Genomic DNA, 22,051 nt, shown 5'->3' on the forward strand with positions numbered 1-22,051 from the left:
ACAAAACCTCTGCATCTACACTCTGTCAGCCCTCACTTTTTAAGCAAAGTTTATAGTTATTGGTATAATAATGAGGCACAGGGGTACATGATGGGCCCTTGCTTTGAGACTTCAAGTAAAAGGACGACATGGCACAGCAGAAAATACACAAATCTTTATTCAATAACATCAGGTGTGTGAATGTGTTGCTCTAATCCTGTAAACTCAGGGCCTTTGCTACACATGTGCTTCAGTAACTCATCTCCTGATGTAAGGTGTTTTAATTGTTTTCATCGTAGCCGGATTCATCCACTGCACAACCAGCAAAGCTCTGCTCTACACAGATTATTTGGATTCTGCAATGTTTGAATATTCACTGTTTCTCTACTTTTTCATTAGGTCATCTTCAGGAAAGGTGAGCCCTGAGAGCATTCGATCGAAGGCATCCCCATCAGACACCTCTGAAGATAGTCATGACCAGCGTGGAAAGAAACCACCCCCAAGTCCAGGGAAGAAAGAGGAAATGTCTTTATACATGAAGACAAAAAGAGCAATAACAAGCAAGAAGTATGGTATCTCTAAACATGAAGCTGAAGCAACAACACCCATTGAACTCATTAGCCGAGGCCCAGACGGACGGTTTGTCATAGATCCCGCTGATGTAGAAATGTCTGTTAAGCCCAGGCGAATTGAAGGCTTCCCTTTCGTGGAAGAGTCAGACCTCTACCCTGAATTCCGGCAGTCAGACGAAGAGAACGATGACCCCAGGCCCCTGCCTCCAGTTATGCCCCCCCTTCGGCCTCACCAGATATCCCCCATCTCCAGTCAGGAATCTTACATGCAACCTCCAGCCTACAGCCCTCGGTTCCAGAGGCCCTTCGAAGGTATGACCATCATGGAGAGCAGTCGGCTCCAAGCCACAGGGCAGATCCGAGGCTCTCTCCACCACAGGGCTTTTTATGGATATCTAGGCCACCCTGGGGATCATGATCCTCCACCTCCTTTTTACATGCCTGATACCAGCCCACTTAGTTCTGTCATGTCCTCCCCTCCATACCTTGCTGAAGGTCCTTTTGGTCACCCAATGATTCCCGAAGAAATGGGGGAGGGTGAATTCCCACATTATGCTGTCTCTGGTTTCCCACTTCCTCTGACTCTCACCTCTTCCTCTCGTTCACCGGAGATTTGGCAGGGACTGGATTTTACCTTTGCAAGTCTGGAGGGGCCCCAATTCATTTTTCCACCACATCGCCCTCTACATCTCCGCCATGAGTCTCCTTATCCTCCTCCACCTCATGTTCTTCCCCTCAGTGCTTTTCAACCCTCAAACCTTCCAATGCCTACGTACCCAGCTGTCCTACCACTGGAGGCCCCAAAGAGCCACTCAAGCAAATCCCCCAGCAAGGCCAAGCCTCGTGGCTCCCCAGCCAAGCATTTTACTATGCAAGAGGCACATTTAGGGCAGCTAAGACACACAAGCCACGGTATGGGTGTGCCGGTTTTGCCTTACACCGATCCAATGGCCCACATTGTCCCTAGCACATTCAGTAGCCTGGACACCCGATGGTTTGAAACTGGCCCTCGTTTCAGTCCTAGGCAGGCTCGTAGGATGGATCCAAGCTTGCATCAGGTGGTTCTCCAGCCCTCTCGACTCTCACCCCTTACCCAAAGCCCACTTAGTTCTCATGAGGGTTCCCCAGAGATTGTAGTGCGTCCCAGGCCACGTCCAAGTATTGTCCATCCTCCCATACCCCCAGCGATGTCTGAGATTACCCTCCTCCCTCCTTCCACAGCCAGCTTCTCAAGGAGATCTTCCCCCTCCTCCTCACCTGCTCAAGGCCAGGGTAGCAGGAGGGCCAGTCCCAGCTACCGATCCCACATGGCCTTTGCCACCTCTGCAACCAGCTACCCAGCTTCCCTGTCCCCATCACCCCCCATGGAAAGCAGCAACATGTTTGGGCAGATGCCATCTCAGAGGAGGACTGAGGAGGGGACCCTTCCATCAGAGCCCTCTCCACCCCAGTTGTCAGCTTCAGGGTAGGTGCATTAGGCATGCAGAGAGGGATACCATTTGAGTCATCCGCCCCAACCCATAATGCTTTAATGAAGTTGCTATGACATTTGGTTACTGAAGTGCTGTCTGATATCCATCAATTTGTTACAATCATCTCTTTGGCAAAAAAGTTTTTAGAGATTTTTTTTGTAATTGTTAACATTTGATGTGAAAAGGCATACTGTATGGTTGAAGGAAAAACCATTTGTTATGATGATTCATTTGATGAGCCTATATTGAAATGTTTAAGCTTAGCTTCAGTTCGGTCAATGCTGCTTTTCATGTCAGATAGGTTAGGGTTTTTCACCCATGTAATCTGTGAAGCATTGTTCTAAATAATTTAAATGACTGATGTATTGCAATCTCCATTGAAAGTTCCAAAGAGTAATAATTGTAAAACAAACTATTTGTTGAATCCACCTGAAAATACATTTGCTTCACAGATTACATTTCAGACCTTTTGGGGCTACAGTCCATCCAAATAGAAAAATAACTGTGTCAGTGCACTGTTGAATTTGTTTGGCGCAAGCCCCTAAAAGCCTGGGAATTTGCAGACATCACCACAGGATCCTTGTTTTTCCATCTGTATCATGCTTTACCCTGTTTTCACCTAACAGGAGGAATCCCATGATATTCATCCAATTGATTCCCCAGACAAAACCAACACCCATTGTTATGTCTAGCTCCAAGCCTTTGAAGATTCCTTTATCATGCGGAGGGATGCTTTAAGAAGAGATCATCTTGGCAGGCCCTGCGGCCCATCCTCGGCCTTAGTAACCTAACCAATTCCCCCCTTACCTCCCAACCTCTCAGACTTTTTCCTTCCCTCATTACCCTTCCCTTTCTGTAACCTTCCTCTCCCCAATTCCTGTAATTGCTCCCAGGTCTGACTACCAAGGAAAGGTTGTTGGGCAAAGTGTGTCACAGGGCCTGTCCGCTTCTCATGTACTGCAATGTCTCCATCATTATAAATTAGGGGCAGTGTGGTCGTTCTTGATGGCTCCTGGAGTCTTACCTGCTTTGTTTTTGATTGATCTCAGCTATCTGGGCAGCGTTGTTGTGACCAGGTCCTCTACACCGCAATAGGTAAGGGTTGGATCCATGTCTGAAAGGGGGGGGTTAGCAGGTGGGACTTTTTTGATCACCTCGTCCTTTAAAGGGGAATACAAGACTTTAAGTCTTTGTTTGATTTGTTCCTTCCTTCAGTCAACATGTATAGTTTATTTAAGTTCTTTCTTTTTTTCCTTTTTTTCCCCTCAAAGTAGCAATGCATTTTAAGTTCTGCAGTCTTCCGTACATTATGCATTCTGACTGACATGCATACGCCATCTGGTAGTTCATAGATTAGGTCACAGTTGTATCACCAACATGATTTCATGCTTGAGTGGTTTGCTAAGTGACCGCAGTCACAATGTGATCACGCGCAAATGTTTTATCTGTTAATTACAATTCCTCACTTTAAGCTCAGGTTCAGGCAGAAGTAAGAAAACTGTAATCCCATCAGCCTCAGACAAATCTAACTAGTTATACAATCATTTATTAGTGACAAGGTTCACTTTAATGAAGAACATTTAGGCAAATGTCACCAATTGGAATGTATATATTTCAGGATAGTATTTAATAAAAAAATCTTTAGGACAAAGCTCTGCATGGTCAAAGTGGACTCTCCTCCAGCTTCGATGTGCTTTAAGTATGTTTTTTCTAGAGATGAAAGCTCAGTTTTACAAGTTTCACCAATATCACTTGCAGGAGCAAGCCCTTTTCAAGAAATGTTTATTAGGTTTTGCCAGTGAACTGTAAGATGATGGTATTTTTTTTATGAGCTCAACTATCTGCTGACATCTCTCTATAAGGCCTCCCTCTGCATCCAGAGACAGACCAATGCACATGACAAACTGTTTGCTAGAAGTATGCTACAGTGGGATATGAAGATCAACTCACTTGAACCAAGTTAAAGAGCTCTTCAACAGTAATACAATACTTGTCATGCAATATGTCTCTTGAGGATATAATTGTCAATAAGATTTGCTTCTTCAAAACTCCTGCATCAACAAGAAATGGCATGCTTCAATGGCAGTTAATTAAAGGTTTGTGTATAATGGTGTGTGAAAACATGCCTGTAAAGACGGTGCATGAGCTATGACCATGTACTTTTAACCATTGCAGTATTGTCTTAAATATCAGGGCCTGTAAAAAAAAATCCATTAAATAATATTCATGTAAATAAAGCTGTTAAGTGTTAGTGCATGACTGTAACTAAAGATACAGCCCTAAACTTTTTATTAAAAGCCATATCTTTGATGATGCATGCACACTTGCACTGGGCGACTATGTCAATCATCAACTACACTTAAGTTTGCCTGCAAACTGCAGCAGTTCAGTGCCAGTGTGAGATAGATCCCCCCAACTATTTGACTTCCAAGTACCCACTCAGAGTAGTGAGTCTGTTTACCAGGCAGCAGCTGATGATTAGGGTTCCACCTGTCAGGATAACTGCTGGTGGTTTCCTTTACCCAAACTCAAAAGACCCCATGCCAGTTAGAAGGACTTGTTATGAACCCCTGATTGACACCCATTTTTCTCTAGACAAAATACACTACTTACTATATTCAGTGTGTACTGCCTTCCTTCCCACTCCCGCTCTGGAGCTCAGTAATCAGCGATCTATCCCCTTTGGATCTCTCTCTCAGGAGAAAATCAATTGTTCCTCTAGCCAGTCCCCTTTCTAATATGCTCATAGCATGGTGGAACAAAGCATAGCCTTCATGAAAGGAATCATGCCATCTACTACAATCCAGAACTGTTTGCCAAGTAGATTAGCAAGTATTGCAGTGATATCAACATAAGGGCCATAGCCTTTCCTTGGATGTTTCTGCTTACTGATATAAACTGTGAGGAGAACATTTTGCACTGCTACTACAGTAGATTGGACCTGCCCATTCTTATTCTCAAATCGTCAAGGACTTACTTTCTGTCACAGCCCTCAGAATTTCGTACTTTAGCACAAGATATCCTTCAGCGCCTACGATTTCAGATTTGGAGCCCACATCAAGCAACATATAGTGGTGTTCAAGTGTATAGTATCAGGGTTGTGCTGGTAGTTGGTGATGCTGATCTTACTGTAATAGCATTAAGGCATGCACAAATAGCATGACCATTGGCCTGTTATAAAAACCATAGTGTAGGAGGTATAGTCAAAATATGTTTTTACTTTGTTCGGCAATACTTTCCAGCATTACCATTTATGATTCTATGTTTCCTTATCTAATTTTATAACATGGATTGTGTTTTCTACACTCAGCTGTTTGACATCTGCTTCGACGCTTATGAAGCATTGGTCCTCAGTAGATGAAACTGCAATTTTTTTTAAATGTCCACTTAATCTTACACCAGTGTGAGGGTTAAGTAATTGGGGGAAATGTCCTCATCCCTGTTGTTCCTCCTGATTCCTCCAATCAATCAATTACTTTGTTTAAATCCTGCACTACTACACGACGCACTCTGAAAAGGCACAAAATACTTTTTATTAGAATTAATGTCGGATAATTTATGTTCCGTCTTTATGTAGTTCACTGTCCCACGTGTTCCTACCAAAGGCGAGTTTTTGTCACGCGCAGACTGACTGACATCACTTTTGTGGTTTGTCTCGGACGCCGCGACAGGATATTAATTTTTGCCAGATAAGTTACAACTGTTTCCTTCTCTTATACCATATTCTATTGGCTTCCTTTTAAAGGTATTATCTGAACATTTACGATACCGAGCCGACATTATTCCCCCACTCACTTTATATATTTTGATCGACAAAGTCACGTTGCTCTTATAGTGCAAAAATATTATGGATGGTTTTGACCAATACATCCATATTTCAGAGCACTGTGTTTATTATTATGTTAAAGAAAAAGTCCACTCTTGTTGATGATCTGGATGGATTATTATTGGTTTATATTTATGATGGAGGGAGGAAGAGACGTTGTCGCTGGGCGAGCTACATTGACTCTTAACAGGAGAGAGACATGTTTACGAGCGTGTACCAGTAGAAACGGATCATTTTGCGCTTTTAATACAATATATGGGCAGTCAGAGTAGGCTGGAACCTTCAGTACTAGCTTCAGCTTTTTCTGTGTTATTAGAATTCATCAGTCTTAATTTAAGATGTTGCATAAACTCAGAAATGTTGATTCCCAGTATCTCTTCTGTTGCTGGACAAGCTGGGTTAGCCTTCCTCACTGTGCATATCAATGAGCTCTGGTCACCTATTGTCCGTACGCTGGTTTACTGGTTCATTTCCTTGGACCACTTTTAGGACCAGTGCAGAATGGGGACACCCCTCAAGAGCTGCAGAGTTGAAGATGCTATCACCCAGTTGACTAGCTGTCACAATTTGGTCCTCGTCGAAGTCACTTATCACCTTACTCCTGCCCATTTTGCTTCTTCCAGCACATGACCCTAGAAGCCAAAATGTCCACTTGCTGCCTAACATATCCCACAAAGTGTCAGGTGCCATTGTAAAGAGACACTATGACTATGCCCTAACACATACCCCTCTATATATTCTATATTACTCTAATGGGAGCACAGTGTACAGAATAGACATCATTCTATACTCAATCTAAGGATCGAGACCATAAACTCACGAGAGAAAAGAGACAAATTGACTCTGCTGTTGCAGGAGCCCCCCCCCCAGCCATTAGAAAGATTGAAGGTTTAAGACACGTCCCATCAGCTCCACTTTTGAAACCAAGTGTGTACATTGATTTCTTATGTACAAAAACAAACACATTATGTATTCTCCTATTATCACTTTCTAATGTATCGTACTTAGCACTCTCCTCAAGCGTGACACATCCTGCCATCTTCATTTTACAGATGCTTGTATTAAATGACACCAATTGAAAATATTTTGGACCCCAATCTCCAAGATATATTTTAAAAGATTGGCGTTATGACGTCACATTAAGCTTTGTGTCCACTGGGAGCCATCTTTCACAGCTCTTTTTTTTCCATTATCAAGAAAGTAGGAAAGCTGTGGCATGCTCCTAGCAGTGATTAAAGCTATAAGGTTCGCAATGCACCAGTTTCAGGAAGAGTGCATTAGCATTTTCACAGCAACAGAGGAGTAGTCAGAGACAGGACAAGTACTCTCAGTGGGGACCTCTTTAGACAGAATGAGTCAAATCAGATTCCCTGTGGACACATGGCCTTAATCTCCTTTATTAAGCATCTGTGTAGAGCATGAATCCAACCATCTACTTTGAGTTTACAATTGCACGTGTAGGTTTGGACTGCAGAACAGTTCTCACGGCAATGTGAAGCAAGTGTCCTGCTGAAACAGCTCACGCACTTCTTTTAATCTTAAGGAACAAACATTTTGCCAAGGGCTTGCTAATGGGCGGCACACAGGGGCCTTGAGGACCCCTGTATGTTCGAGTGAACTGCCCAATGAAGTGCACTTGAATGTATTCCCCTTTAAAGTCGTGTTCCATGTGCAAACTGCCATGCATGCCATCGCTAAATATTGCTCCTCCGTTTTCCAAAAAAAAGAGAAAAAAAACAATTCTATGGATAAATTCTTGTTACATTTGTTGTCCTAGTGCTTCGCTTTTCTTTGGCTTATTTTTCATTATGTGACTGTTCCCAAGTAGTCATTTTCCCCTCCCGCCATCTCTCCCCCTGTCAGCATGGTGAAGCCCATTGTAGACAGTATCCATGTCTATGAATACATATTGATGATGCTTTGTTGCTCAGCTGTGATTCTCCCCCCTCTACTAACGACCATCGGTTTCTCTCTGCAGCCGCGGTGGGAAGATGGCCATTCTGTAATGCTAATTGTTTTTTTTGTGCCTTGAGACAACCGAGTGTGTGTTTATGGCAGAAATCTGTGGACTGCCAAGTGCCTCCGTGAATGGGAGGGAGGTGTGTAGATGCAACCATGAGCAGCTAAATAATATATACACTCCACAGCAATGAAACATTTGCACCTGTTATTTTCAGAGTTTCATTTTGTTAAAGAATTATTTACAATCTGCAAACGTAAACACCAATTGAAAAAGTCTTGGTGACAATTGTTCAAAGTATTCATCATTTATGGAGACATTTCCTCTGAAACCAACAGTGCAAGTTTATTTAAATGTTGTATCTTTTCAGACATTAATCACTGTTATACCATGAGGTAAATAGATGGTTTCAGGGATCATGTAAAACTTGGCTTTTCTTTGGATGAAGATGATTTGGATCAATTTGAGCAACATATCTTAAATGTCCTCAAAGGACAGAACAACTTCAAGATGTCGAACTCATAAAACATCTGGATTTACAAACTAATTATCTCAAAACATAATCAATCATTTAGTGAAAAAATACCCTGGTACATCCAGATGATGTGCAAGATTTTGATGATATCAGAATATACCAAATTCTTCTTTAAAGCTTTTTTGGATTTGAAAGAGCAATGCCTTCTAGGTGTCTCACATTGATCCTTTGGAAATGTGCTGCACCTCTTGCTTAGCACAAGCAGTGCTGTTTTGAGATTGTGTGGGATTTCTTGTTTGGTTGCACTCCGTAGTGCAGAAACACAGTCCACTGACTGTTTTGCCTGGAGTTACCCGTTTTTCCCTTCTCTCTTTTCTGTATCCAGAAAACGTCGAGGTGCGCCGATTGCCCTTTCGGGGTCTGAGAGGATTGATGCACTGAGATACCAACGTATTAAAAAGGCCAAGAAGATGATGATGAACAACAATAACTCCAAGACCAGAAAGAAAGCAGGTGTGACCCTGTTCCTCTCGGTTCTCCCTTTTTCTTTTTTCAAAAATCATGATGACCATAGGTAAACACATTTTGCTTCCATAGATGTATTTTTATGGGGCTTTTCTTACCAGCAAAATAAGCATCAGAATTGTTCAGGATATAATCCTAACCCCTAAAAAAGAGCCCTTTAGTCCAGTATGAGAGCATGACTCAATGCTTAAATGTTCATATTTAAAAAAAAAAAAAAAAAAAGAAAACCCTGCCTATGTCCTCTTATGCACCCTGCTTGCACATCGTTTGGCGCAGTTGTCTTTCTCATGGCCAGCGTCCACTTGTGCCCCTGTTAGTGCCTAGGGGTATGTAATTCTTTAAATGATGTGTTGTCACGCCAACATGTGTTGTGTTCCTATCTTGAAGACACAAAATGTACTGTGCATCAATTGAAATCTATTGCTGTTTTCCTTGTCTTCAATCATCTTCATAATCCTTTAGATATAAGGCCGGTCTGGTGATGTCACCGCTCACCACTACACCTCAGGGTGAATCCTGCTTGAGCCAACTACAGCAAAAAAGCTTTCCATCATGCGCACTCCCTCCAATTTGCTTCTGTCTAAAACATCTGGAAGCACACACACTTTTTTGCTCTCCTGCAAAAGAGTTGAATGTTTGATAGTTCTTATACTTTACAATTTTAATGTGCAGCGTCCATTACGCATACACAGGAGAATGTAACCAAGGATACCAGCAGAGAAAATAAGTAAATAAATGTTTACAGCCTATACCTTTATTTGATGTTCAGCACACAGAACATGAGTTAACATAGATCCTGTCTGAACCTGTCGGCTCATCTGGAGATTTAAATAATTAATGAAGTTTGCTTATCATGCAGAAATATTCACCATCCGTCTTGACTGGGAAAGGCACTGATTGTTACTGATGTTGTGGGAATAATTCAGCAAAATATAACTTCAATCTGCCATCAATATAATTCATACAGTGCCCCCCTGTGTGTGCTCTGTGTGTTCAGGAGCACAGTGAAAGATGAGAAGTTCAGCCGGAGTTCAGTCTGTTTTATTTAGACTGAAATCTATCATGTAAATAGCAGTGTGCCAGCTTGCAGGGACATCCAAAATACTGATCCAAAGATTGTCACAGTACCAAACAGGTTTTCTTACTGGGTTTGGCTCCTGGCGCCTCAGGACTGACCTCTGGTAGCCACATTATCATTATCCCAGGAGTCAGAGTCCTGGTCCGAAGAGTTATAAAATGATATTGGTTCATCGGACTTTCATCGGCCAGGCCTGAGTCCTGGTCAGGCAGTTGTCAGTTGAGTGGTGTCAGATTTTGAATTTAACATGACATCAGCAAATTTCCCAATAAGAAATGCTGAACTCTTTAAATCCCCTCTCTTTGGCCTGGTTGATGCGGACCACAGCATGTGGTACAGCAGACTATGACATTTCCAAACCTGTTTAAGAAAGCATTGGGACAGGCTTTGAGTATAAAAACACATTTGAGCTTGCGTCTTTAAACATAGTCACTTTGAGGTCTGCTGGTCTCTGGTGACCTGCTTTTCCCTCCCCCTCTCCTCCAGGTGTCTCCACCTCTCAGACCCAGCAGGCCTACACCTCTCAGGTACTCCAGCCCGAAGAAGCTCTCTACCTCCGCAAGAAGAAGAAACGGCCCATCCTCTACGACCCATACACACGCTTCTCTGCTCTGCTGTATCGACGCCCACCCCGCGAGGACCAGAAGGCTATTTTGGCCAGCATGGACAACATAGACCTGGACCATGCCACTCTCCTTTAAAAAAACCCTAGAGGACAAGGTCACCACCATACAACACAAACCCCATATGAAAAAAAAAAAAACGGCACTAGCTACACTCCAGATTTTAAAACAAACACTTTAAATGATTCTGAACTATTGATTAAAGGGAGTAGCGCTGTATTTGAGCATTCAGAATTGGTTTACTGGTCAGTTCAATCTGCATGAGAAAGCATTCTGCCATGACATCAAGCTAATCTGTGAAAACAAGAATCAGAAACCAGATCAAAAACCCACCAGACTGATCTACAGTCACCAAACTTAAGAAAAAGTCCAGACAGAATTTTGTCCCAATATAAGTCAATGAAAAAGAAGAATTGGTGATCAACATGGCATAACAAATTAACATCTGAGGCGTGCTCTTACATAAAGATTAGCTTGTTTTTTTACAGATAGTAACTGGGAAACCTGTACGCACGACATCAATCTGTGTGCTTAAATCAGGTCGCATTCCCTTTAAAAATGTATAAAGGCAAGTTTTAGGAGTTCAAATAAAACTTTTAGCTGCCACAGTTTTCCAAAGTTTTACTCCAGTGCAAAAAAAAAAAAAAGTGAAATCAAAAAGAGGCAATACGTGATTACCAGCGTCCCTGATTTCCTTTTCTTGATTAAAAACAAACAAGTTGTCCGACTCCGGTTTTACTCCATTGATTTGATTCAAAAGGCTCCTCCAGGCTTGGGTCACGTTTCTTGTGCTGAGCCCACCCCACCTGATCCCCCCTCCCTCCACCCAACACCACCACTACCTTCCAAAAAAAAAAAAACGCCCCCTTCCCCCCTCGGGTCTCCGTTTACAGCAACTTCCACGGGATCCTCTCCGCCAGCAACGTCTATTATCTGCCGACCGAGAAACTCACCTCATGGGTGTTCTCACTTCTTACCAAGTATACCTCAGAGCACAGGACACGAGATCTCACCACCACCAGGATCAGCCAGCAGATCAAACTAGCCTTTTGTCACCTCTCTCTTTATCAGCTCGCTTCTCTAATACGACCTCCTTCTTAAATCCCATTTCTGAGCTTAGTAAGATGATTTTTTATTGGAGCGTGAAAATTCTTTCAAACTCATTTTGAAATTCACCTTTACTCATCTTATCTGCTCCGCCATTTCAGATCGGGACGTTGACTTGTTGTCTAAAGAACGAGTGCAAACAGAAACACAACCCTGAACTCCTCATCTTGGCCTGTAGGAACTCATTTTGAACTTTCACTACACGTCATGTCTTTACAATCAGATGTCGTGCAGTGCATTTTGTTCACCTATAATAAACTATGAGCGTTGCGTTCACTCATTCATACAAGTGCTCCAATTACCTTCAGCTCTTCATATCTCATTACAGTTTGCACTGGAGCAAAATCTTGTCCATTTCATCAGACATGTGTGTCTGTTCTTCTACTTTAGGTAGTGTAGAGGGTTCCTAATCCCAACAGCGAGAACGATAGTTATGCCAAAAACAATTCAAAACAACAACCATACGTAGTGGAGGATAAGATTTTGTGCCATAGTAAATGATAGTATTTTTTCATACTTACTAGAGGGCATAACAAAATAAAATAATAATAATGGCTTTGTTTGGCCTTAATGGATCTTCTGGTTGGTTGCCAGCATCACTTTTGTCAGATTTTCTTTTTTCTACTTTTAGACTTTTTATTTGTGTGTTTGTTTGTGTGCGCATGTGTTTTTTATTCACAGCCTTTGTATTTTGTTTCTTTATGTGTTGGTCATTTGAAATAGAAATTGGGAAAGTATACTGTCATCCCTGAAGGGAAGGTAACTCAAAGTGAGCCAATGATTTTTGAGTGACATGATGAAGTTTGTCTAACTGGCCTGGATACGGGGAAACTAGGGGGCTAAACAATGTTTGGATAAGTAAAGAAAGTGCCATTACATCGGATACAACACAGCGAACTTGTTTGACATATTTTAGATCAGCTAAGGAGGAGTGTGTAGTGCAACACTTCCAAGCTTTTCTTGCCCTTTTTCTATATTTGTCTTGAGCTTTGTTTCAAAGGTGCTCGGTTTCTGCAGAGGTTGATTTCACTGACATATCTTTGGTTCCTAACACCAACATGCTGAAAGCAGCATCAGTGTCCTACTGCAGTGTGTTTGGAGGGGTACACTCGGTTTTCTTTTGTTTGTTATACAGATGTTGTAATTTTGAGAAAACACAACTCCAACACGGTCTCCTTAAAATCAGCCACAAGTGACCATGTTTAGTTAACTGATGAAGTTTTTACACATTAAGCGCCTGCAGAAGGAGAAGAGTTCTGCTCTGAATGCAGAAAGCATCTGTTAGAAAAGTGTAAAGAGGAAACATGCATATTTTTATTGAACTACTAAATATGAAAGAAAATACTAAGTAAGGGTTGTTTCACATTAGGAACCCAGGCCCAAAGTCCGGTTCATTTGATCAGTGTGAACACAAACGTACCGTACTACAAGTCCACTTGAAGAGGTGGTCTCAGGCAACTGGGCTCAAACAAGGAAGTTTACTACTATAAGACATAATTCTAAATGGCTCCTGTCGACATTTGGATCTGAATGTATTAAAGAAACAAGCTTAGCAGCAGCTCAGCTCACAGCCCCCGAGTTCCTGAGAAACATATATTTGAATGTGAAACTATTTTTTTTAATGTTTTAATTACACCATCCTTTTGTTATAAAGAGAAAGAGTTCTCTGTGAATAATAATGATGAATACTCACCTTAAACCAAATTCCACCTATTCGAAAGCTTGATCCAAAGACTACTGGACTAGGTTGAAGATCTTTTAGTCGTGTCACCGCTCCTGCAAAATTCTTCTTCAGTTCTAAACTAGGAGGAGAGGTACAACATCTTTAAGATTTTCAACCAAGTCAAGTTGTCTTTTAATCAAGCTTCAAATGTACCATGACCTGATTAACAGAGAACCTACACAGACACCTAGAAATAAGTTCAGCTCAGCTCTCAGCCCCTCCAAATAGTTTTGAGGCTCAGTTTAAAAAGTCTAAAGCCTATGACTCCCCAATGCAGGTGCCAAAAAAAATAAAAAATCTAACAAATTTGACTGACAAACTAGGTGGAACAGCTGTTTTTGCTGATGACAAATTATAATCTTCAATTGTTAGCAAACAGTTTTTTAAAAGAGAGCTAAAAAAGTAATGGCTCAATGAAGAATCCGATCTAATAGTTTTTTTTGGGGTGTCATATAAAGGCTCTTCTTGCAGTCAAAGGTGCTGAGCAATTCATTGAGTAGCTAAAGAGTAGTTATCCTCTTGATAAATGAAGACAAATCCCATCTCATTGCTGACACATTTTTGAGGACCTCGTTATTCAAAAGTGACTCAAGGCTGCACAGCCGCTCATATTTTTACATCTGTGGTTGGAGGACGCTTGTTGGAGTCGTGCTTGGATTCAAAATCACAATCAAAGAGAAACAAGGAGCTCTTCTTCCATAAAAGCCTTTTTTATGCCATTTATAGAAAGGTTTAAGAAGAGAGAGCTCCATACGTTTGTTTTATTGAATGTTTCACTGCTCGTCTTCTGTTGTTTGTGCTGCTGTGGGTCCTCTCAGCTGATCTCTCCAGGGAGGTCTTTATCAGCAGCACTCAGTTTGTTGTGTTTGAAGAGAGGATAGAGATCCTTGCACTGTGTATGGAGGATAAATACACCTAACAGGAAGTGATTTCAATCAGTTCCCCATTAAAGATACTGGCTATATTATCACGGGTTAAGGCTGTGAGGTCGGGACTCTGACTTACCGTGTACATGAAGATACCAGAACGTCTTTGAACTTCCTTAAAAGAGTTTTTATCAAGAATTGAAAACAAAAAGAACTTTATTATAACAATCAAACCTGCTTCTAATGGACATACTGTACTGTATCAACTCGTATCTAATGTCTTTTTTCTCCTGAAGAATTAACTTTATAATTAATTTAGTGTAAACTGTATCTGCAAAATCACAAATAATGCACTTTGCCAACTTCACACTGATCCATACTGTAATTTAAAGATTTCAAAGAAATCAACATAGACAGATTTAAATAAAAAGAAGACTCTTTATCCAAATGTGTAGATATAAATTGATCTATATCTTGTAAAATGTAATATAAGAAATGGCATATTTTATTACAAATTGGTCGACAATATGCATGCAGTTACAGAATTTAACATAAACTATATTTACATTTTTTATTTAAAAATGGAAACAGTTTTTATGTAGACGAGGAGAACCAGTTTTTAGACTTTACAAGTTAAAGTTTGAACATTTACTTTCCGTCTTTCACCTCCAAACTACTCAAACTGCTTAACTGAACTAAACTGTCAATAATTCTGAATCTAATGAGGGTTCGATGGTGTGATTTAGATTTTTAAATGTTTTGGCTGAAAGTATAGAGAGAATGACTTCACCAACTTAGAGAAACCCCTGAAAATCCAACATCACAGGACGGCTGTTGAAAGCAGCACAGGTGTGTAGCTTTGTGTGACTGTGAGGATACTTCTTCACTAAGGGCTTCAAAGAGGGAGTGACAGTGTGAGCACGATGGATTGGGCATCTTAACTTATATGACGAGGGTGAGGTCACATCAGCCTCAATAAAGAAGTACTGTATACGTCCTGATGTGCCACTGAGAGATGTTTCCATGAACATTGTAAAAAAGTGAAAGACATTATCTGCATGGTGTGAAATGTTCAGTGCTACTCAGACACATGCAGAGTTGTCACCACCAGAACAAACGCCCTGTAGCTTTAATGAGTAAACCGATGATCTGCAGGTCCAAAGCCAACAGGAGCTGTGACAGATCAAAGTTATCAGTCAGACTTTAAACTGACTTCAAACTAAAAATGTTAACAATCCCAGAAATGGATGCCATTTAATTAATCTTTACATCTTGTGTTAGGTACATTTTAATCCACAGTAGTGTAGTCTGGAATGAACAGAAACACATTTTGATGATTTGTTTTTCACATGGCAGTCTGACTTGTGTTACACACAACACTCAGAGATAAACCAATTGATCTGTCATTAACAAATCCCAGATTGATCATGGAGTCTTGACCACAGAGCCGCTGCTGTTCTGTAACCTTTGACATATTCAGCCTCCAACAATGCTACACAGTTTTATATAAGTATTTGATGGTACAGTAGAAGACCCCCAAATAGAATAGAGTTAGTTATTGTGGTGAAAAACATCACACAGATTTAATAACTCCTTTAAAGAAAAACTCCTGAGCTGTTCAAGACTCAAGATTCAAAAAATGTTATTGTCTATCACATAAAGAGCTCAGTAATATAAAAACACACTCACATTCACACTAAGACTCAAATTAAGTCATAAAGGTCTGCATCATCAGGCCAGAGCAGAATGATGCATTGACAGAGACTTATTCCCACGTTGTAAAGAATAATCCCATTTTTGACACATTTAACAAACTTTCACCTCACATGCTGCAGTAGGAGAGGAAAACCCTCTGGTGCTAACAGATACCACAAAAACTAAACATTTGTTTTTGTTTTATCACAGAAAAGACTTTAAATACACAGCTCTGTCCTTTGAACTCTCATCACCCGACATGCAGAGACATGTGGAAAAAAAACAACACTTTTTTAAAAACTAAATTCTGCACAATTCTGGACACATTTGAGCCCAAGGGTTCCTTTTACACTTATGATTCTGACTTTTCACATCAAAATGTCTCCATATAGATGATTGTTTTTGGCTTTTAATCTCGACATTTTCCGGCAACACACTGCAAATTGAAACGATTACATGTTGCAGTTTAATATATCAAAAATAACTATACTATCATATAACTAGAATCTTATCTCACAGGTCAGTACAATAATACAATTAGCTTCCTTAAAGTGAGAGTAATACACTAAATAAATTACATAATTACACTCAGTGTAGACTTTGAAGGACTCCTTTAAGGACATTTTTTAAAGGTGGGGGATATTATATTTATTATATTAAGAGTTAAATAACACCACAACATTAAATTACATAAAGTACTAAGGAGGCTGATTCCACCATTTAAAACCTAAACTGTAAACAAAGCCGTGCTTATTTTGAACCGTCAGGGCAAACCATTTGAAATACTTGTTATCAGTGTGTCCCTATGGCAACAAGCAGGAAAGTACTGAGATTTAAAAATGTATCAACTATTGTCCAAATCTGACTGTGAAAACAGTCATTACCCATTTGAGTTTTTGTTCACATGAGCATACCCTGTCAGATGATGCACATCAGCGGGCGGGAACTGAGTAGTGTAGGGTCTGCCTCAGCGACACATTATCACATGATGTGACAGACCAATGTCTATGTGAGTGATGGAAATCTTCTGAAAGCTAGAAATTAGTTTAAAAATGTAATATCATAGAGCCAGGAGATATAGAGAAAAAAGTATAAATACACGTATAAATATATATATATATATATATTGTCATGGAACCAAAATGGTTTATGAGTATCTATATTTGGGGACAGTACTTGTTTTCAAGAATGTATAAGTCTATATTCTATTATTTTTATATCTATGTGTTGCTTTATATTGTAGCAGAATCTTAACACAAAGTAGAGATATATGACGTCTGTCTGGAGGTTGTGTACAAAAAAAAAAATGGTGCACCAAAACGTTACTGTACTGTATATCTCACTGTCTGTTACACGGAGACTGACACAGAATGATTCAGCAAACTAAAGTTCATCATCCTTTTGCTTTGTGAGTACTTATGGGCAGCACGCGCTCACTCCTAAGTAGTCCAAACAGCTGTTTTTTTTCAGTGGCCCTAGACTTCAAAACACGACGCTGAAAGTACAACTCATAATCATGGAGTGTGGCGCTCAATTTCAGATTGATGTTTTAAGATGGGAACTTGTTTTAAAGAAATAAAGTGAGTATGTCATATGCCATGCCTTAGCTTGGTAACAGGCGTACTGTAGGTTACATGACTACTTTAAGTATTTATTACATTTTATACATTATGCTTTATTAATAATTACTCTTCACTTCTTAATCTAATAATGCACACATTATTCACCCCACACCCAAAAGAAACACATGTACCCTCTAATGGCCCCCGTCCCCTGAACACATCAGTCTAGAATATTCTTTTGCGGTTTCTAAACCTGATTATTAATGCAACCAATTCACAACCAGCTCATGCCTGTTTTCTAAATTTACTGCTTCATTTTGAAGATCTAATTGGACTCTGAAATACTTCTTACAAGCAGAAACCTCCGGTGCTGAAAAATGAAGCAAATGCAGGAGTGGAAAAAAAACTGTAATTCCTTGAGTGTCCACTTGAGGGGGGCTTCCAAAAACCAAGGAAGCCCCATTAGGTGGAATGTCAAAATGCCCTTTGTTAGAGCAGAATTAAAGAAATATACTGCCTGATAAAATAAGGTACAGGCGTTAATGCTAGCTTAATAATGAGGTGGATGAGCTACTGTCGTATTTCAGCAGCCATGTTTCATTTGGCCTCCATCAACTCCACCTTTTTTTCTTTTGGATCAGCTGGAAGGTAGATGGTCTCTGCCATCTTTGGGCTTCATAACACCTCTTCAAAAACAAATGGGCATTGTCCCATGACTTCACTTTTACCTGCACATGCCAAAATGGCACTAGAGTTGTACCTAGATGGTCATATTTTGAAGCGTAGGGCCACAAACCAAGCTGCCATATTTGATGAGAGGGGACTTGTTACTGGACATCTTCTAACCACTCTTTATTTCGGTGGATTTAGCTCCTCTCTAGTTGAAAACTTGCTTCTGCAGTCCCTTTTAAAAAGTTCTTTGGCATGACAGAACGGTGAGAGTCTTTTTTTTTTCCCTACTATGGTGCTCCGTTGCAATTTGTATCACAGCAGAGAATAAACATGTATAATCATCTAATTCACAAACTGTTTCACAGCGTATATATTTACAGTATGTATGTAACAGACACATTGCTTCATGATGCTGCTTTGAACTGACAGAAGGGGGATCCAAATGTTTGCTTTCCGTTTCTTTTCTTTTTTGGTTTGTAAACAAAAAGCATGTTTGAGTTAATGCGATGAACGTTTAGTTGCCTTTTTGTTCAAAAGTGGAGGTTGAGCATTGCAGCAGCTGCTAAAAGTTACTCCACACAGTGGAGACGTTTAATTCAGTGCTGTACATTGCCAAAAAATAAAAACAAGTCTTATACATTATGACAACTGGTGCTATTCAAAAAAACATCTGTGGTGCTTTTTTTAAGTTAGTTGTTTCCTTGCTTCAGACAAAATGTAGCTACACGATCCTGTACTGTACTGAAGGTGGTTGTTTGGCCAGTATGTCATCTGACCTGCTCGTCATGTCTTTGGATGGTTTTCTTTGACTGCTGTAGTTTCAGGGAATACACAGATCAGATAGGAAGAACATTTTGAGTGGCAAATTTTAAAAGCAAGGAAATTCAATAGGACATTTATTTAAATACACATCATAATGATTTTCTTGGGATTGAGTTTGTTATTTTCTTATTAATTTTGGTCCCAGTGCTACGATTGTATTGGTGATTGCAAAATAGTTTCTGAACATTGTGTTTGGTGTGGGTGAATATCGATGCTCACCTTGACCTTTGTATTTCTCAAAGTCTTTTTATCCGGTCAGGTAAACATAGTAACCCCCTCCAGAAACCCTTATGACTGATTCACAAAACAATTCTCTTCTCCAAACATGCTCAGGGTCGGGAGATAAGTTATACTGTCATGCTGCAAAGAAAAGCAGCATTTAAAGGAAACGATTGAACAGCAACTGTTAAAGTATGATGGACATTACAAATCCAGAAAGACATCAGGCAGTGTCTACAGTAAAAACTACATATTTAATGCCTCATTAGCAAGTTAGTCAACAGCTTTGCTAGCATTCAACCACTTTCTAGTTAATATTAGCTGTTGCTACTTATCTTTGGTTACTTAATCATTTATCAAATATGTAGTATTACTTCTATAAATGACCAGATTTCCCTCAAGATTTTTTCTACCATTCTTTGTCTGCTTTAGCTAATATTTAACACTTCAAAGCTAACATTAATGTCCATGTGATAGACTTAAATTCTAAGGAAACAGTCAATTTTGGCTAGCATTTATTTAAATGCAAACTTAGCCTTTTAGGATATCCTAGTTTATCATAAAACATGATCAACGTTAGCTAAAAAATGTATGAATTCTAACCAACCCTTTTAGCCTATCCTATCCTGTCATGTAACTCTATCAAACATAATGTTAGCTGAAAATTGCTAAAATCACAACACAGCTTTTATTGATTAACTTTTGTTACTTCATGAGAAATCAAATATGTTTGATTTACTTTAAAACATGGGCAGCTGTTCCTACCTAATCATTGTACCTTAAGTTAGCATTTAGCTAACAATATTGAACGGTTCAATGCAAACTAAAGCTATCTTATCTTGTCATAAAGCTATCAAAGGGTCATTATTATCGGGCCATCAAATAGGCTGTTTTGTTTTTTCTTAAAATATGGCCCGCTTTCTGATTTCCTTTATTTACGTCTTATCAGTTGCTGAGAAAATGTGAATCAGTTATGATAACTGTAGTAAGATTTCTTTGGTTTATATCCCTCGGCAAACCTGGAAAACAGATGTAGAATATACATACAAGATTTCCCACCCTGAGCGTGACGTCAGAGGAAAATGCCAGTGGTTCTTGTGCAGCCAGACTACTCCAAAACTCACCACATAACCACCATTAAGGGACCTGAGGGGTTACTATGTTTGATACCAGATATATTGTGTTGAAAAGATACTTTCTAAAACTATTTGAAAAAACATTTGCTGCCAAGACTCAACTCAACATTGTGGAGCCTCTATACATGAAAACTTTATGTAAACATACAAGCTTCTGTTTTCTTTTGTAACAAATGCAATACAAGTGGAAGAAGAACAAACAAAACTCATTGTCTCCTCTTAATTGTGCAGTCTTCCTGAGATGTACACAACTGGTTTCTTTTTTTACAACAACAAAACATGTGAGTGTGTTCACTGTAGTCACAGGCGTAGACAACTCAGTACCTCAAAATGTCTATTCAAATCTTCAATCCACTTAATGGACGTTTGATCTTATTTTTGTGTTTTTACCATCTCTGAGAAGTCAGTGGTCATGATGCTTTTTATATTTGTTGGCACAAACACTAACAAGAATGTATGGCTGTTGTAACTCCTGCTCACCCCCACTCTTCCTAGAAATTTAAGCTTTTAAAGCAACTAAATTGAACTGTCAGTTTTTTGTATTTCAAATGTCTTGGTATGCTTGTTGTAGTTGTATATTCATAATGGTGTATATTACATCAATTTTTATTTATTAAAATGTTTAAATTTTCCAACATGACTTTTCTTGTTATTAAAAAAAAAAACGGGTTCTGATAATTTGTTGCACCTTACATTTAATAAGTTCAGAGTTGTTTTTTTACAGGTTCAGATATACTCTGGATTTTCCATCTGATGCAGTTGTCATTTTAAGCCCCTGACATTGTCGTGTAAATATCGCTCATAAACGTATGGCCAAGTTAGAGCCAATAAGCATGTCAGCCTTAAAAATGACACGTAAATCAGCGGGCCATAAACCAACTGAAACCTTGTCTTAAATTTACAACGCAGTATGTCGGCATACAGAGATGACTTCACAACACACTTCCACTCTGTTTCTTAGACACAGATGCACAGCAGCGTTCTCCCTCTGCTCATTTAAAAACATTTACTGATACATTTGGATTTAGCTTTTTGAATTTGGACAGAGGGCTCAGAGACGAGATATTGTTTGGCTCATTTCCTGACATGTCCATATTCCTTTTCGAGATGAGGCAGATACCTGAAGACACTCACCACTACGGCGGAGAATTCTTCTACAGACTGAAGAACTCCAGCCCAAGACCAACACCAAGCTCTCCATTATGCCTGCACTGTTTGATGCACATTCTGTCCGATATACACTAAAACACATGCAGAAGCACGAACACTCACACATCTCACAAAACGAGGTTTAACACACAAACATATTGTGTCGATGAGTGCAAACGACAACCAAGCCCACAGATATGAGAACAGACTGTCCAGTGTCCATTATGCACATGGCAGAGATAAAGCCATGGATTCTAGAGTAAACATACAGCCTACCTGTCTTAGATGATAAGCCAGTTAACATCAGATCCTGTCTGATACGTCTGGCATGTCTTCAGATTTTAGTAAACTGTGTTGCTTCAGGGTACATAACTTTATTCAGAGCACCAACATATTTCATGAAGTCTCCTGTGTGTGACTTGTGTGTTCAGGGGGAACAACAGAAGGAGAGAAGTTAAATGAGTCGTTCAGAGTCCTGTCAATCTATAAACAAAGACAGAAATACGCCATGTAAATACCAGCTCACCAGCCTTCAGGCGCTCCTGGCTCTTAAAGGGAACGGGAGCTGACACATTACAAAGCCACCTAAT

General features: G+C 39.9%; 1 protein-coding gene across 1 annotated transcript in view; it reads left to right on the forward strand.

Moving 5' to 3' along the window:
• The window catches only part of LOC109980795 (protein turtle homolog B-like), a 133,935-nt gene extending 112,988 nt beyond the window's left edge, over positions 1-20,947 (forward strand). Inside the window, exons 19-21 of the mRNA XM_029276505.2 lie at positions 379-2,016; positions 8,670-8,797; positions 10,374-20,947. Of these exons, the coding sequence (XP_029132338.1) occupies positions 379-2,016; positions 8,670-8,797; positions 10,374-10,588 (1,981 nt within the window). The 3' untranslated portion in view covers positions 10,589-20,947. The remainder of the gene's footprint in view (positions 1-378; positions 2,017-8,669; positions 8,798-10,373) is intronic.
• The last annotated feature ends 1,104 nt before the right edge of the window (positions 20,948-22,051 follow it).

Source organism: Labrus bergylta, chromosome 14 (assembly GCF_963930695.1).
Source record: "Labrus bergylta chromosome 14, fLabBer1.1, whole genome shotgun sequence".
In the NCBI taxonomy this organism is placed as follows: domain Eukaryota; kingdom Metazoa; phylum Chordata; class Actinopteri; order Labriformes; family Labridae; genus Labrus; species Labrus bergylta.